General features: G+C 37.7%; 1 protein-coding gene across 2 annotated transcripts in view; it reads left to right on the forward strand.

Moving 5' to 3' along the window:
• The window catches only part of LOC131432780 (peroxidasin homolog), a 136,187-nt gene extending 121,318 nt beyond the window's left edge, over positions 1-14,869 (forward strand). For both annotated transcript variants that reach the window (XM_058599285.1, XM_058599286.1), the window contains exons 6-9: positions 2,905-3,033; positions 12,561-12,941; positions 13,837-13,962; positions 14,105-14,869. In XM_058599285.1, the coding sequence (XP_058455268.1) occupies positions 2,905-3,033; positions 12,561-12,941; positions 13,837-13,962; positions 14,105-14,523 (1,055 nt within the window). In that variant the 3' untranslated portion in view covers positions 14,524-14,869. The remainder of the gene's footprint in view (positions 1-2,904; positions 3,034-12,560; positions 12,942-13,836; positions 13,963-14,104) is intronic.
• The last annotated feature ends 1,812 nt before the right edge of the window (positions 14,870-16,681 follow it).

Genomic DNA, 16,681 nt, shown 5'->3' on the forward strand with positions numbered 1-16,681 from the left:
ATATAAACGACAATAATAATTAATAATAACTCGTATATCGTGCAAGGTTGCCACATATTAAGAAAAATCTGTAGATATGTATCGGTAGATCAAAACTCTGTATTGAAAATCTGTATATATAAAATGTTAAAAAATTAAATTATAGAAGACTCAAATAATAATGCGAGTGAACAATATATGTGTCAAAAATGTCAATTAAGATCAACTTAGACTCAAATGTAAGGCCCTATAGTCTCAAAGGTTCCTGTCCGACTTCCGGTTCCGAAACTATAGGGTGTTTCAAACCGTCATTTAGTGCGATAATGTAAAATAAACAAAACAATCTTATTAACTTAACACTTTACTGTCTACAAATTGAAAAGGTTATTTTAGTTTGTACCCAAAGAAAGCAACTAATTTTATTCAATTTTGAAAAAAAGATTTTCTTGACAGAATCTTCTGGTGATATTTTGGGTAATATAAGTAATATGAGGAAGGCATCATTAATTTTATTTTTAATCCGTTTATTGTTTGAACAACTTCTCGGTCGCGTGTGCCCTCGACACTATTTCTTTATCATTTCCCTTAACTTAATTAACTTCCCTTAATCAAACTTTGTACACGTCACCAGTCAAATCAAAATTTTGCTCAATTCATAAATTGTGGCGAATGTGTTTTAGCAAGTGCTTTCTTCAAATCGTTGTAACTTCAAAACTTTGAGTTGGAAAAAATTGCAAATATAAAAGTCTTCAGAACTATAACTATATCGATTAATTAATTTCAGTGGGTTTGACGTAAAGCAGCCGTAACTAAGTTCAGTTTTGCAATGACTGAGTGAAAACATATGTATATTGGAGAAACCAGGCTGGAGAGGTTCAGAGTGGCGAAATGATAGCGTGTATGCACGGAATGCATAAGAACGCATGTTCGAGTCCTCTCTCTGAGCGTATTTTTTTCCAAAAAAACATCTTTTCTGTTAAGTTTTTCATTCGTATGGCTTCTCCAATATATGTTATGTTTCCACTCAGTCATTGCAAAACTTAAACTATATGTTTTATCTCTAGAAGTATTTTAATGTATAAATGACTCTTTTCCACCCAAAACTAGAAGTTTCTCAAAGGCCTATAAATTGTTTATACTGATATTTCTTCATTTTTAAAAAGAGACAAATCATATTAACATGGTGTTGAAACCAAGTTCAAAATAACTAAGGGATGCGTTTTACCTTAGTTTTAGTTTCTCGGTTATTTGTCTAATTCTTGGAAAGCATTCAACTTTATTTTTCAGTGGGTATGTTTTAATGTGCCACTACTTTTATTAGGCGTTAATTTTGGGCAATTTACAATTTGGAATAGACAAATCTGACAGAGCGCAATTTGAAGCAAATTTCGCGTTTAGTGTGTCCCTCTTCAAGAGTACAAGATCGTACAACATACAAGATTCTATTGTAAATTATATCTTTCATCACAAAGCAAAAAGTTTGTTTTTCCGCATTAATTTAAAATTTACTTTATTGTATGCGACAGGTAATCAACTTGAAATATGTTTAGTTCATTATCCTCTTAAAAGTTATGACAGTCAATTGATTGGTTTCATTTTATCTAAAATATAGGAATCGATACCATCACTTCAAAAGTCATTAGCAACGAAACGTTCGAAGCAATCACTTATCAGCGAAGCTACAGTCAATCCCCCAGTGCCTACTACGTTTCCTCCGTTGCAAGAAAAGCCGAAAGATTTCCCAATACTTTAAATTTTCAAGCACGGTTTCTAAGAAGATTGTACGGGAAATGAACAAAAGCCGCCGCCTGCTTTGGTCGGGCGGGACCGTCACCGACAGTTGGGATCGAATGCCAAAGGATGATTCCTTTTCATTATTTTGGACTACCACCCAGGTGCTCAATCATTTGTAACCGCAGGAGAAACGACGGGGCGATGGATGATTGATTTATATTCGGTCCTCTTTCATCTTCACCATGTTGCGTTCGGTACCATTTCTTGGAATCGGTTTTTGTTGTAAGGGGTGAAGAATGGGAACGGCTTTTCGTGACTATTATTGCTCATTTTCACGTCAGATTCCGAAGGCTTTTAATTGGTTCGGTTCTGATCGGATTAACGCACTTTTGGGCAATTGATTTAAATTACGGAAATAAATTCAAATAAGTCTGTTTAGTGTAATGGTTATAGGGTAACGGTGCCCCCATTCATCTCAGCTCCAGTAGTCATCTCATATACGAAAACCATTACTTAGAGTTAATTTAAGAGTAAGATCGAGTTTTTGCGTCATTATAACAGCAGTAGCAAAGATATTGTATTCGATTTTATCACAATTCTTTGATTGAAAGTTGGGTAATCGGTAAAATAATGCCCCTCTTCAACTTACTAACTTTACTAATGAGATGACTGTTGGTACAATAGCACAATAAAGTGAAAATCTGTTGAATAGTAATGAGCCTCGAACGGATATAAACTAGTAAACTTATGACGTAATTAGAGATTAGTGCCGCTCGCACTTATCATAAGCTTCGAGGCATAACCGCACGCAGTAGGCTGTAATAATAATCATTTACGACAAGAGCCAACAAGTGGCTGCTTCGATGAAATTCACGATTCTCTTAGCACGCGCCATTGTTCCGAAAAACCACAGCCGGTAATAAGATTGGTTTCCTTATTGCCGCTCTCCGGGGTGGCGACATCGTAATTGGCTTGCATGGCAGACCGTCCCGATGACAGACGCCAACGCAGCCCTTGGTGTGGGCTGCCTACTTTCATTCCTGAATCTCCCGGCGCTTCACATGGTGTAATAATTTATTACGCAATTTCCCAGCGTCCTATGTGGGAACAATTCATCTTTCGTGGAATTCTATTAACTCTGTTCCCGCGTGGTTCTTTTCCTTTTTCTTTTCATTTTCAATCGACAACCAGTGGATACTCATATTGGAAACTTTCTGAACCTAACGAGCGTAGATAGAAGACAAATGGGCGCCTACTTATGCATCGCTTCCAACGAGGTACCGCCGGCTGTCAGCAAGCGTGTCTATCTGAATGTACACTGTAAGTATGAAGTAATGATTATTATCGCTTCCTTTTTAGTGGAGCGCCTTCATTTTTTTGATTTTGTCGTATTTTAAACGTTTCAATACTTATTAATATTGTTTTTCATTTCAATACTTGACTTTTTTCTAATCCCTTAGTTATATTTTTTTAGATATCCCTTTTCAGGTATAAATAAAGTCAAACAGAATCATACCATTCTGGAATGACGTCCGCATTCCCCGTACCTTTCATACTCGAAGCACTTCCTTTCTTGGTCAGGCTGATTGGTCGAAAGTCGGGGTCGACCCGGCGTTTCCGATTGGGAAAAAATCACTTCCTGTGCCCCAACGACCCGACTTAGCAATGCTCGCTAGCTTCTTGTCCTCCCGTGAATTTTGTAGAGCCGCATCGCTTCGACCATCGGCCCAATCATCGGAACAATCGAGCACAAAATTGATCCGAATATGACACTGAGTAATTCCACCGCAAATGACAGATTTTGTTTTGAACTTTTAGTTTTGTATTCTTCGATTTGGATCAAATTTTGAATAATGGGCATTCCACACAAAATCAGCCACTTAAATTTTTTTTTCATCTAACTATTTTTTTCGGTAAACAATTCGAAAATATTCGACACGTATTGTTTTATTTCAATATGGTAGGTGAGATTTTCGAGAATGATTTTTTGAAGTTTCGCGTTTACAAAAAAGAGCCCTCTTTCAACAGCCTATACTGTATAATCTAATAAAGATACAAAAATTTGCCCAAGATATGAAATGTGCATCTTTTCCTTAGCTTTCAAATAAGCGATTCCATAAAACGACCCGCAGCGCAACTCGCTCGGATACGGGTTCAACCAGGGATACCAGGTTCACAGATTAAGGTGGAATGTAGCGGAATGCGCGCGTTGCGTTTTTGATTAATTATTCAAAAACTAGATCGATTTTCGAAAAACCAAAAACACTTAAGATTTCGAAATCAAATTTATCACAACTAAGTATTTTTAGAATTTCAAAATTTTGCTTTGCCGAGCCGTAATTGGTTTTTGAAATGTATTTAGAGATTTGTGCCTTGCCATCAATATGTTTTTAGCATCATTTTCCCGATATATAAGAGGAAAGGATTAAAAGGAAATAGTAAGGGTTGGACTAGGAGGACGGGAAAAATTGACGACAAAAAACACAAAACAGCAGAAGTGAGTTCTGCACCCCTAAGGGATGCTGAACAATCTGCTGGGGATCACATTTAGTGGAAGCAGAAGTAAATTTTGAACCTCTACGAGGTCCCGAACAGTCTGCTGTACAACCTATTTAGGTTTGTTACTATGTGCGTGCTTTCTGATGAACGATGCACAGTTTGTAAAACCTCCAACTCCCGAGAGGATTTAGAGATTTTATAAAAGCGACACCATTCTGCACTCCCGGAAAAATGCAGAACGATTCGCAGTATGTACGAGCAGAAGTAAATTTGGTACCCCCTAAAAGATGCCAAACAGTATGCTAAACCCTATTTATCAGGAATCAGAACAAATTGGCTCAAATGGCACGTTCCCCTTGATATTTGGAGATTTGTGCCTTGCCATCAATTTGTTTTTAGCATCATTTTCCCGATATATAAGAGGGAAGGATTAAAAGGAAATGGTAAGGGTTGGACTAGGAGGATGGGAAAAATTGACGACACAAAAACACATAAAAGCAGAAGTAAATTCTGCACCCCTAAGGGATGCCGAACAATCTGCTGAGGATCACATTTAGTAGAGGCAGAAGGAAATTCTGAACCTCTACGAGGTCCCGAACAGTCTGCTGTTAATAAAACCTCCAACCCCCGAGAGGATTTAGAGATCTTACAAAAGCGACACCATTCTGCACTCCCGGAAGAATGCAGAACGACTCGCAGTATGTACGAGCAGAAGTAAACTCGGTACCCCCCAAAGGATGCCAAACAATCTGCCAAACCCTATTTAAGGTGAATACAGAAGGGATTCATTCACTCCAGGAAGAACGATGAACCCTTCTGACTACAGCTCCTTACCACATTGGGTGAGAAACGAGAGAACATCCTTCAATTTCAGCTCCGCACACACAGACTCAACCATGTATGGAGAACCAAAAACCCGGACACATAGCTGCGTCAATGCGGGACAGTTACATATCAGATGACATGAAGTACCACAATCGCACTCACACAAATCACACGAATAATACTCAGCACGTTGAATATGTGTTAATTGAGTTTGCAATGTCCAGTCAGAGCTCTGACCAGAATACTGCAATGATGCTTGGAAAAATGCAGTAGACACCTTGACATTTTCAGATTCAAACCTGGCAGAAATGCCTTTGTCTGAGCGCAAGCCCGCAAGCTGCGCCAGTAGCTGGCATGCTTGGATGCAGCCCAAGAACGTATCTCGTGCTTTATCCAACTAGTTGAAAGTGGTAAAGCTGGTTCAGGACCAACGAAATTATTCGTTGCACCAGCTCTAGCCAACTCATCAGCCCATCCATTTCCAGTAACACCAGAATGGCCGGGCACCCATAAGAAGTAAACAGCATTTGAAATGCTGAGGTCTTCAATTTGAGTTCGACATGCGATCACTAGACACGACCGCGAGTCACTCGAACTGAGTGCCTTTAAGGCTGCCTGACTGTCGGAACAAAAATAAATACGTTTACCACAGATCCTCTGCTGAAGTGCCGATTGTACTCCACACAGAATTGCGTAGATTTCTGCTTGGAACACAGTACAGTATCTACCAAGTGAATGAGACTGCTTCAGCCTCATTTCTCGACAGTAGACACCAGCACCAGCACGACCATTCAACAGAGAACCGTCCGTATAACAAACTATGTGTTCATCGAGTTGTCGTTCCAAACAACCAGACAACAATTACTCACGAAGAGGATAGCTCACATTGAATGTTTTGAAAGGAAAACTGCATGTGAGAGTAAGGTCACTACGAGCGAGTAAATACTCATCCCACGTAACCATTTGAGACCACAAGCGAGTGTGGCTGGTAGCATAATCTAATGGGTTACTGCTCCAAAGCCCTGTAACCCTAAGACGGTATGCACAAGATAATGCTTCTTGTTTTAGGAACACATGTAGTGGTTTAATGCACAGTAGAGCAGCAGTAGGAGTTGTCGTGAATGCTCCCGTCATCGTCACTAGGACCATCCTTTGGAGATGATTTAGCTTTGACTGAACTGTCGCGACTTCTCCTTTCTGCCACCATACAAGACATCCATATGCCAAAATTGGTCCAACGACAGTTGTGTAGATCCAATGAATATATCTGGGTTTGAGTCCCCATGATTTTCCAAAAGCTCGTCTGCATTGGCCGAGAGCCATGCAAGCTCTTTCAATCCTGAAATCAATGTGAGCAGACCAATTCAGTTTTGAGTCAAGAACAACCCCGACGTACTTAACTTGATCGACCACAGCAACCTCTGAACCGAAGAACTGCAACGGACGAGCTCCTGCGATTATCCCACGATGAGTGAAAAGCACCATTGATGTTTTGCAACCTGACAACACCATTGCTCAACAGATCGCAGGGCTTGTTGCATTAAATCAAAGAGAGTGTTAATGCTTATACCGATCATCAATATATGATAATCGTCGGCAAAACCATAAGTCGGAAATCCAAGGTTATTAAGTTTCCTTAACAAACCATCAGCGACTAGGTTCCATAAAAGTGGGGATAGTACACCACCTTGAGGAAAAACCCAAGATATTCCGTTCACGACTGCAATGTTTAACCTCCTGCAGCCATTCAGCCATCGGCACGGAAATACACCTTGACTTAGGAGTTCCTATTTTTGTGGCCTTTTACGACATGGAACAGGAAACCAGTGGATCAATTCTTGGTAAAAAATAATTCCGCCGGATGCCACACGGCTTAACGATGCTGTACAACCTATTTAGGTTTGTTACTATGTGCGTGCTTTCTGATGAACGATGCACAGTTTGTAAAACCTCCAACTCCCGAGAGGATTTAGAGATTTTATAAAAGCGACACCATTCTGCACTCCCGGAAAAATGCAGAACGATTCGCAGTATGTACGAGCAGAAGTAAATTTGGTACCCCCTAAAGGATGCCAAACAGTCTGCTAAACCCTATTTAAGGTGAATACAGAAAGGATTCATTAACTCCAGGAAGAATGATGAACCCTTCTGACTAAAGCTCCTTACCACATTGGGTGAGAAACGAGAGAATATCCTTTAATTGTAGCTCCGCATATACAAACTCAACCATGTATGGAGAACCAAAAACCCGGATACGTAGTTGCGTCAATGCGAGACAGTTACATATCAGATGATATGAAGTACCATAATCGCATTCACACAAATCACACGAATAATACTCAGCACGTTGAATAGTAGCCATGTGATAATTGAGTTTGCAATGTCCAGTCAGAGCTTTTTATTTTATGAATACGGGCCGGATAACAATGTTTAGGGTCGTCTCGAAATTCAAGATGACGATATTCATTAAAAACTCCTCTAATTGAGGTTCTATCGGTACGGATTTGATGGTTATATGCAAGAAAACAATGTTCGCGCTTGTATCGAAATCTACTCATCAAACCGGTCGAAGTCGCTATCTTGGATATTGGAAGAACCTCGAACATATTTTTCTTACACCTACTCTTCAAGTAAATTCCAAATAACGTAAACTTTTTTTTTACGAACTAACTCGATTTACTAACCCCTGTTTAGATCACTGTATAGCATTAGCTCTCACTTGGTAAAATATTTCCGAACTGTTTATGTTTCCAGATCCGATGTTAACTTTTTTAGTGAGACAAAGTTTCGCTTCAAAATTTTCAGTTCATTGACAATATCTGTAACAACTGGACTTGTAAACAATATATGTTTCAAAACTTAAATACCTATTGATTGGGAAGCAAGATTAGATTAATCGATATTCACTGTTTTCATCTAGAACTATTGTACCAATAATCATCTCATTTGTAAAATCTCCATATTATTTTGTGAATTGTTCATCTTTCAATCGTCTTATTGTGATTCAATTGATCGGATTTCCAATATTTTGAGGAGACAATGAGACTTTAAATTTGACTGGATTTCCATGCGAATGATATTTTAGTTTTGTCTTGTCGTAGGGAAACGAGTGATATTGGCATTGACGCTCTCTTTTGTTGAAGTGAAAAACGAAAATAATTCACCTCTCCTCGCGCTCGTTTGCGAATGAGGCAGTGAAAAAATGAAGATGAGGCTGTTGAATTGTATTCTTTCATTGAAAATACGTAACAATTTTTAACTCTGGTCTTTTCCTTCGAGTTTCCAACCAATAACAAAAATTCATGTTGCAGAAAAAAAACTCTTTTAATCCTAATCTAATGGAGCGATAACGATTTCCTCTTGTCATTCAATCAGTATCATAAAAATATATTCTTTTCATAACAATAATTTCTGACGTAAATTTGAGCAGATTTTAGACAGAAATTCATCCTGATTGATTTGGTTTGGCTTACGTCGCTCATCCGAGAACATTCTCGGAACCAAAAGAATTAGTAATAATACATCTGAACCTGATCATTGGTAATTTACTGAAAAAACGCGATACTTCGATTACGCCACTTACACGAATATATCTTTGGAACCGAAAGTATCTGCAATATGATCTTCGAAGTTGTTCAACGATTCAATAGTAGCTTTCAAACGAGCCCTGTTGAAATCTGAGAAAATTAAGTGAAACCTAGAAAAGCTGCGTTTTGTCGGTTACGTCACTTATGCCATTATATCCACAGAACCAGGATCGATAGCGAACTCGACTCACAACCTAAAACTCGGGTTTTTTATCCAGTGAAACAGATTTCTCTCGAATGGTGAGTGAAAATTGACGGTGAAGGAGAACAAAATAGAGTAAAATTCTTTATTTAATTTTGAACCTCAATATGGTCGAATCACTCTTTTTGCCTTTCTCATATAGAAAGGTTATGCAAACACTGTGAAAACCGACTTTTGAACCGAGGCCCAGAGGGCCGAGTGTCATATACCATTCGACTCAGTTCGTCGAGTACGCAACATGTCTGTGTGTGTGTGCGTATGTGTGTATGTAACGTTTTTTTGCACATACTTTTCTCGGAGATGGCTGAACCGATTTTTACAAACTTGGGTCTTGTAGTCACATACAAAATTCCTGAATATTGTTTGGATCCGACTTCCAGCTCCGGAGTTGTGGGGTAAAATGTGCAAATAAATGGAAATATGTTTTCTAGCTTTTCTCATAGGTGGCGCAACCGATTTTCATAAACTTAGGTTCAAATGAAAGGTCCTGTGGTCCCATACGTAATTCCTGAATTTCATCTGGATCCGATTTCCGGATCCGGAAATATAAGGTAAAGTGTGTTAAAAATTGTATACCATCACTGAAAAGGGCGAAAAACCGTAAAAAGTTTTCTAAATCGACCTCAAATCTTCTCCAATTAATAGTTTTTATCACTAGACGGTCAAACAAACCGATTTCGGTTATTCTATTTAGAAATCGAAGAAAATTATTTTGAAGAATACCACAGTATTATATGTGATGGTATGATTGATATGAGAAAGGCATCATTACACCACTAGGTGGATTAAAACAGGTTTTTTACATGTGTATAGTCTTTGATTCTGTGCAGTCGCTGCACAGTGGTTCAAAAGCGCAATTTCACGCTCTTAATTGATAACTCATAGGATCGTGGTTTTTGAGGTACAGTATTTTCAGCAAAGTTGCTCAGAATGATAGACGCCATTTTTTGGCAAATTTTGTTTATGTGATTAATCCCCTTAAAAGTGAGATAAAAATATTATTTTTGCTCAAGACCAACATAGGGGCTTAGTTACTTCGACAAAGTTGTTTAGATAGTCATTTCAAACAAATTTGCTGAAGGTACTATTTCTGTAACTTGAGCGTAATTCATGATATTATGTATTTTATGAAAAGGGTGTTCTAAACCTAGTTTTTGTACAAAAACACATATATTTTTAATTTGTATGAGTTTTTCATGTTCTACAAAGTTTTTTTATCATTAAAAACTACACAAGTTTCTCAAACATATTATGCTGTTATCATTTCAGTTTAATGAAATAGAGCCATTTTTCATGATTTTTTTACAAAATTTCAACTTGTCTATCATCAAAAGGCACAGAAAGGTGCAGATGAGACTACCTACATATTAAACTACTTCAAAAGAGTTTTCATACTGTGGTTAAATTACTCGTCTGCGATGGTCTGCAGGTGAGATATGTTCTTTTCAAATATCCTTGTCCTTGACATGTGCAATGATTAGGTTCATTGTATTTCAGATCAGATTTCAGTATATATTCGTTACCATGGTAACTCTCACAATTTTTATAGACATCGAATTCTACAAATAGAACAGTTTTTTGAAAGTAACTGTCAGACATTTTTTGAAGGTGAGATAAGAAGCCACGACTTTGAAAAAAGGCAATCATCATGTCGAATTACGTTATGTCATTTTTTGGTAAGTTTTTCTATAGAAAAGCTCTGCGGAAAAATATCCTCTATTCATCAATTAAAGTGAAGATCGATAAACGCTTGCTATATTGTACTGTTCACAATGATTAAGAAGTTTCTTTCATACAGATTTCGAGAGTATTATACACGCGAGCAATTCAGATCACTTTCGAATCGGGATCCCATGAATTGGTTATTAGTTTCATAGGATTCTTTGTTGACAAATATTCGTCAATGGCCAAAACAGTCCAAGAAGAATCTGTCGGACGATGCTAAGAGTCTTTTAGCTGGTTGAGAACATTGTTATAAAATAAATACAAATAACTAAAATATGAGTTGTGATAATACTTTTCTCTACCAGAAGATGACATAACTTAATTTAATTTGATGATTGATTTTTTTCGAAAGTCGTGACAAAACAGTTACTAAACTATTCCATAGACTTCAATGTGCAAAAAAATCATATTTTGTGGCAAGTACCATGGTAATGAATATATACTGAAATCTTATGTGACATACAATGAACAGAAAGGTGCAGATGAGACTACCTACATATTAAACTACTTCAAAAGAGTTTTCATACTGTGGTTAAATTACTCGTCTGCGATGGTCTGCAGGTGAGATATGTTCTTTTCAAATATCCTTGTCCTTGACATTTGCAATAATAAGGGCAAATGTCAAGGACAAGGATATTTGAAAAGAACATATCTCGCAGACGATCGCAGACGAGTAATTCAACCACGGTATGAAAGCTCTTTTCAAGTAGTTTAATATGTAAGTAGTCTCATCTGCACTTTTCTGCGCCTTTTGATGATAGACAAGTTGAAATTTTGTAAAAAAAAATCATGAAAAATTGCTCTATTTCATTAAACTGAAATGATAGCAGCATATTATGTTTGAGAAAGTTGTGTAGTTTTTAAAGATAAAAAACTTTGTAGAACATGAAAAACTCATATAAATTGAAAATATGTATGTTTTCTTACAAAAACTGGTTTGAGAACACCATTTTCATAAAATACATTATATCATGAATTACACTCAAGTTACGGAAATAGAATCCTCCAGTCAATTTGTTTGAAATGACTTTCTAAACTACTTTGTCGAAGTAACTTAGCACCTATGTTGACCCTGAGCAAAATTAATATTTTTATCTCACTTTTAGGGGGTTTAATAACAAAAATGAAATTTGCCAAAAGATGGCGTTTATCATTATGAGCAACTTTGCTGAAAATACTGTACCTCGAAAACCACGTTTTTAATGAGTTATCAATTAAGATCGTGAAATTGGGCTTTTGAACCACTGTGCGCTGGATGGAATTTTATTCAAAAGATTTTAGTTTATTGAAAGATGGCTTTTTGGTCAATGTTGCTTTACAAAATATTTATTTTGCGTTAAAAGCCGACGTTTTGAAGGAATATCCCTTCATCTTCAGGGCAAAAACGACAACAATGCCCTGAAGATGAAGGGATATTCTTTCGAAACGTCGGCTTTTAACGCAAAATAAATATTTTGTAAAGCAACATTGGCCAAAAAGCCATCTTTCAATAAATTACAACAAAGTGGTCGTTCCGTCTTCACAAAAGATTTTAGCTGAACAACTCAGTTCAACCATTATAGCATAATAGAAGAGAGTAAAATCATATAACGAACACTAGCAGCAGTGATGCATTATTCATTGTTTCATTGATTCATTGTTCGAACCTTGTGTCGGGTTTACTTTGATAACTTTTTCTACATACGTCTGATTGTTTTGCGGTCTTCGAAGGTTTTCTTTCTCGTTAAATTTCCTACAAAAATCTTTTGAATTTTAGAGTCCATAGGGTGATCTCTAGCCGATTTTCGGGAGATTTACTTGTAATGACCGCGTCTTTCAAATGTTGATCTAGATTTATTCATGATTTTAAAGGGCTACATGATGAAAATTTGAGAAACTTATTATTTACGAATCCAATGGATTGAATCTTTTTAATTGCATAATACCTTTTTTCTTATCAACACCTCAGTGTTTCAGTAGTCCTAGACTATTCAATACAATATTAACTGTTTATCTCCACCACGGAACAGTTGCTCCAAATGTGACCACGGCGAAGACCCTGCTGGGAGTTTTCGAAGATTCGGACGTCGAACTGGACTGCGCTGTTGAGTCGTACCCCCGTTCGGTGAACTACTGGACCAAGGTTTCCACGTCTGGAGGTACAACGAAAAATTTGGCCGGTTCTGGTGGACCACTACCGGACGGCCGAAACAATCTCATTGCACCGGTTAACCCGCGGCAGGAAGTGATGTTGAACGGGGATCGGTACGAGATTCGGGAACAGTACAACTCGCACTATTCCGGCCGGATGAGTCTCCGAATTCGTCGGTTCGGCGCCAACGATGCCGGCAGCTACATGTGCATATCATCGAACGCCTTCGGCAAGGCGAATAAAACCATTAGGGTTTATGGTAAGTCTGCACTCCGGTCCGTACGGGCGCGCCTGTATCTGGATATCTGTGCGTGTGTGCTTATGTTATCAGTTTCATAGTTTTATTGCGGTGGAAAATCCAATAAAATAAAATGGGAAAATGTGCTGCCAAATTACATTTCGCCAACTAACTCGACGGGTAAAACATGCGAGGATCGGTACAGCGTCAAAACTGTACCGCCATAAAAGCTGCCATAAAATCAACTAACAGGGTTTCCCTTCCCTTTTCTCTCACTCTCTTGCCCTTCCCGACGTAATTGCCTTCGACTGCTGGCTAGAGTGCACTGTCTGTCAGGCTTTAAAAAGATTGATAAAAATGAGACCCTTTCTGAGCTGAACGTAGTTGGCCAGGCAAACACACAAACACACATACTCATGCCAGTACACGTTTATGACGCCGTAAATATAGGGTTTTATGTTTCTTGCCACCTCACTCAGCTGGTGATTCTATTTTAGTTGTTTATTTCTAAATAATAATACAGATCCTAGTACGGAAACTCGGGGCGTGGATCCAAATCTGATAGTACCCTCTGGGAACATGAATGTAGAGATTTAATGGCAGGAAAATTAGAATTTTTTTCCTTTCTAAGGTTTTTCCCGATGGCTCCAATTTTTTCTGGACCAACGAATCCTGAAAATAATCAACCAAAGTTTTCAAATACAGATGGTTCAATAAGTCATTCAAAGTATTTTTATTGCTACATGAATAAGTTCATCATTGATTGACAGATTTGACAACTCTTGATGTCAGTTCAATGCTTTTGAATTAAATTACTGCTTTATATTTAACCCTACGGTCAGTGCGAATTCCCTTTTCTATTAACCTAATAATGTTTTTCCCATTTTATATTTCTCATCCGTTTTTTTTATTGCAGAAATCAAGCGTCCAACCACCACGACAACAACAACGACTACGACAACGACGACGACGACGACCACGACTACTACGACGGAACAGCCAACTACGATCCCAGTACGAAGAACAACTTTGATGGTGCAAAGTAAGTTTTTCGTCCCGTTCTCGTTTGTCCCTCGATAACCCGCCATTTGTCATAAGCCCCACCGGCTGATGACCTGCTGCGATTTTATCTGAGGTTTTCAAACGGTCTCTTTTTCTCTCTATCTTTTTCACTCCGTACGAAGGAATGCCGGAGGCAACCCCGCGTGGACCCCCGACGGACTTTATCTTCGAGTACATCACAAACCCGCCAGCCTACGTGGAGTACGGGGCAAACGGAGAAACTTATATCAACTATCCCCAGCTGACAGCGTACAGCAAATCTTCGCCATCGAATCACGGTGGACCGGACGGTGACGGCGGTGGTGGTCACCCGGGAGGACACCACCACGACGGGGATGCGTCCTCGTCCCGGTCGCTGCTGGTGCCGTCCGGGGAGCAGCGGTTGATGACAATTCTGGCACTGACGGCCCTCTCCTGCTTGTCGTTTTTTCGCTTCTTTCAGATCTATCTACCCTGGATAACGTTTTTTTTGTTGCTCCTGCTGATCGGCCGGAAACCGAAGGAAAAGTGCTTCCCGGTGCTGGCCGGACAGCCGGCGTAGTGACCGCGCAGAGCGGCAAAGGTTTTCTGCTGGGTTAATGTTAGAAACTGTTGACTTTTGTTTTTGCTCTCCTGTTTCTACTTTCTAAGTTTGTAGGATTATATCAATCAAGCAAAACAAAAAAAAACAAATCTATTTAGATGACATTGTAGCACAACGCAAATAGAGGAAACGGCAAATGGAAACAGCAAAAATTTTAGTGAAATTGTATATAAAATCAATACAGCAAACATTTAACAGTAATTATGCGGTGGAGGAACTTTATGAGGGAAGCATATGCGACATAATAGGATTCAGTTATATAAGAATACAACAAACACATTTAATAAATGATGTATATTAAAAATTGAGATGTATTTCAATTTTGTGTGTGAAACATTCCAGTATTTATGTCGTTTTCGTTTGAGAAAACTGAAACTGACCGAGGATAGTTACATCAAACAAACGACGTTTCACGAAAACGTTCGAAACCGACCGACCGAATTTTCAGTTCAACGACGTTGAAACTAGGTCAGAAACTAGCTGCGAACAAACGGTTTGACATCAGTTAGGCGAAAACGACATTAGTGAGTTCAGATGAGTTTTCAATTTCAGAGTAAGAGCAGAGTAGGTGTCGATTAAAACAGATGTCAAATCACTTTTATCTTTCTCATATCGAAAAATATTACAAGGTAATATGTACAAATCTATGAGAAAATGAGTACTGGATTTTTTCAGTAATTTCTGAACCGATTTTTACAAACTATAATGCAATATTTTAGAGTATTGTTCCAGTGATGGCGAAAAGAAGTGCAAATTTCTATTAAACTTACCATTTCGTAAATTATTGTAACCGAACAGTTCTTTTCTATTGAGTAGTGGAATTTACCTGTACTTTGACGGATGGACAGTTATTTGGGTTTATATTGCACTGAAAATAAAACGATATCAAGTTGTACAATAATCACTATACAGAAAACGTAAGAAGAAAATTTACTTTGTTGACAATGTATTGAAACTTTTTATTGGGGTATTTTCTTTGATTTTGACTCTGACTAAAAATCTGAAATTAAAATTAGATTTTTTTTCAGTGTCGTTGCATAACTATACTTTCGAACAGGGTGATTTTTGACAACGATAAAATAACTGCTCGACTGACAAATTTTAACTAAAAGGTAAACTAATTCGTGAAATAGTCCACCATAAATCACCAACTCCGCGAAACCTATGTACGAGTCAATAAGGCTGTTGAGATGTCAAATATGAGCAAAAAATGGTATCAATTCTTAACTCATTTTATTCAATCAACGGAAAAAAATGATAAGAATCATAGTGTAATCTTTTTTTTAAATAACTATTCATTGGAATATGAGTTAAAATTAAAATATTAAGATTTAAATTGGGTGTTCAGCCACAAGTGGTGACTTTTCAGCCCTATTATATATATGATTTGGTTGATACCATGATAACATCATTTGCTTCCGCAATTCTGAGATTTTTGTGTAGGGAAAATTCTAAACCTACTTGTATTGTGTAATGGGGAAAAGGAACTTATATTCTAACTTACTAACTAATACAGAGAGCGAATCGATTCAATTGAAGATTGCATCGATTTTTGTCGGAATTTGCTTATAATATTATGTGACATTACATCTAATGGTTCTATATTTGTGAGTCTGTGTAACTCATTTGTACTAAACCAGGGAGGACGCTTCAAAATCATTTTCAGAATTTTATTCTGAATCCTTTGAAGCGTTTTCTTCCTGGTGGAACAACAACTTGACCAAATTGGTACTGCATAAAGCATGGCTGGTCTGAAAATTTGTTTATAAATTAACAATTTGTTTTTTAGACAGAGCTTAGAATTTCTGTTTATAAGAGGATATAAGCATTTAATATATTTATTAAACTTTGCCTGGATTCCTTCAATGTGATCCTTGAAAGTGAGTTTTTTGTCATACGTTAAACCTAAGTATTTAGCTTGATCAGACCATGTCAATTCCAAGCCATTCAATTTGAGAATGTGATCATTGTTTGGTTTAAGGAAAGAAGCTCTTGGCTTATGAGGAAAGATAATTAATTGCGTTTTTTGCTGCATTTGGTTTAATTTTCCATTTTGACAGATAATCACTGAAAATATTTAAACTTCTTTGTAGGCGACTGCAGATCACTCTTAGAT

This window comes from Malaya genurostris, chromosome 2 (genome assembly GCF_030247185.1).
Source record: "Malaya genurostris strain Urasoe2022 chromosome 2, Malgen_1.1, whole genome shotgun sequence".
NCBI classification, from domain to species: Eukaryota; Metazoa; Arthropoda; class Insecta; order Diptera; family Culicidae; genus Malaya; species Malaya genurostris.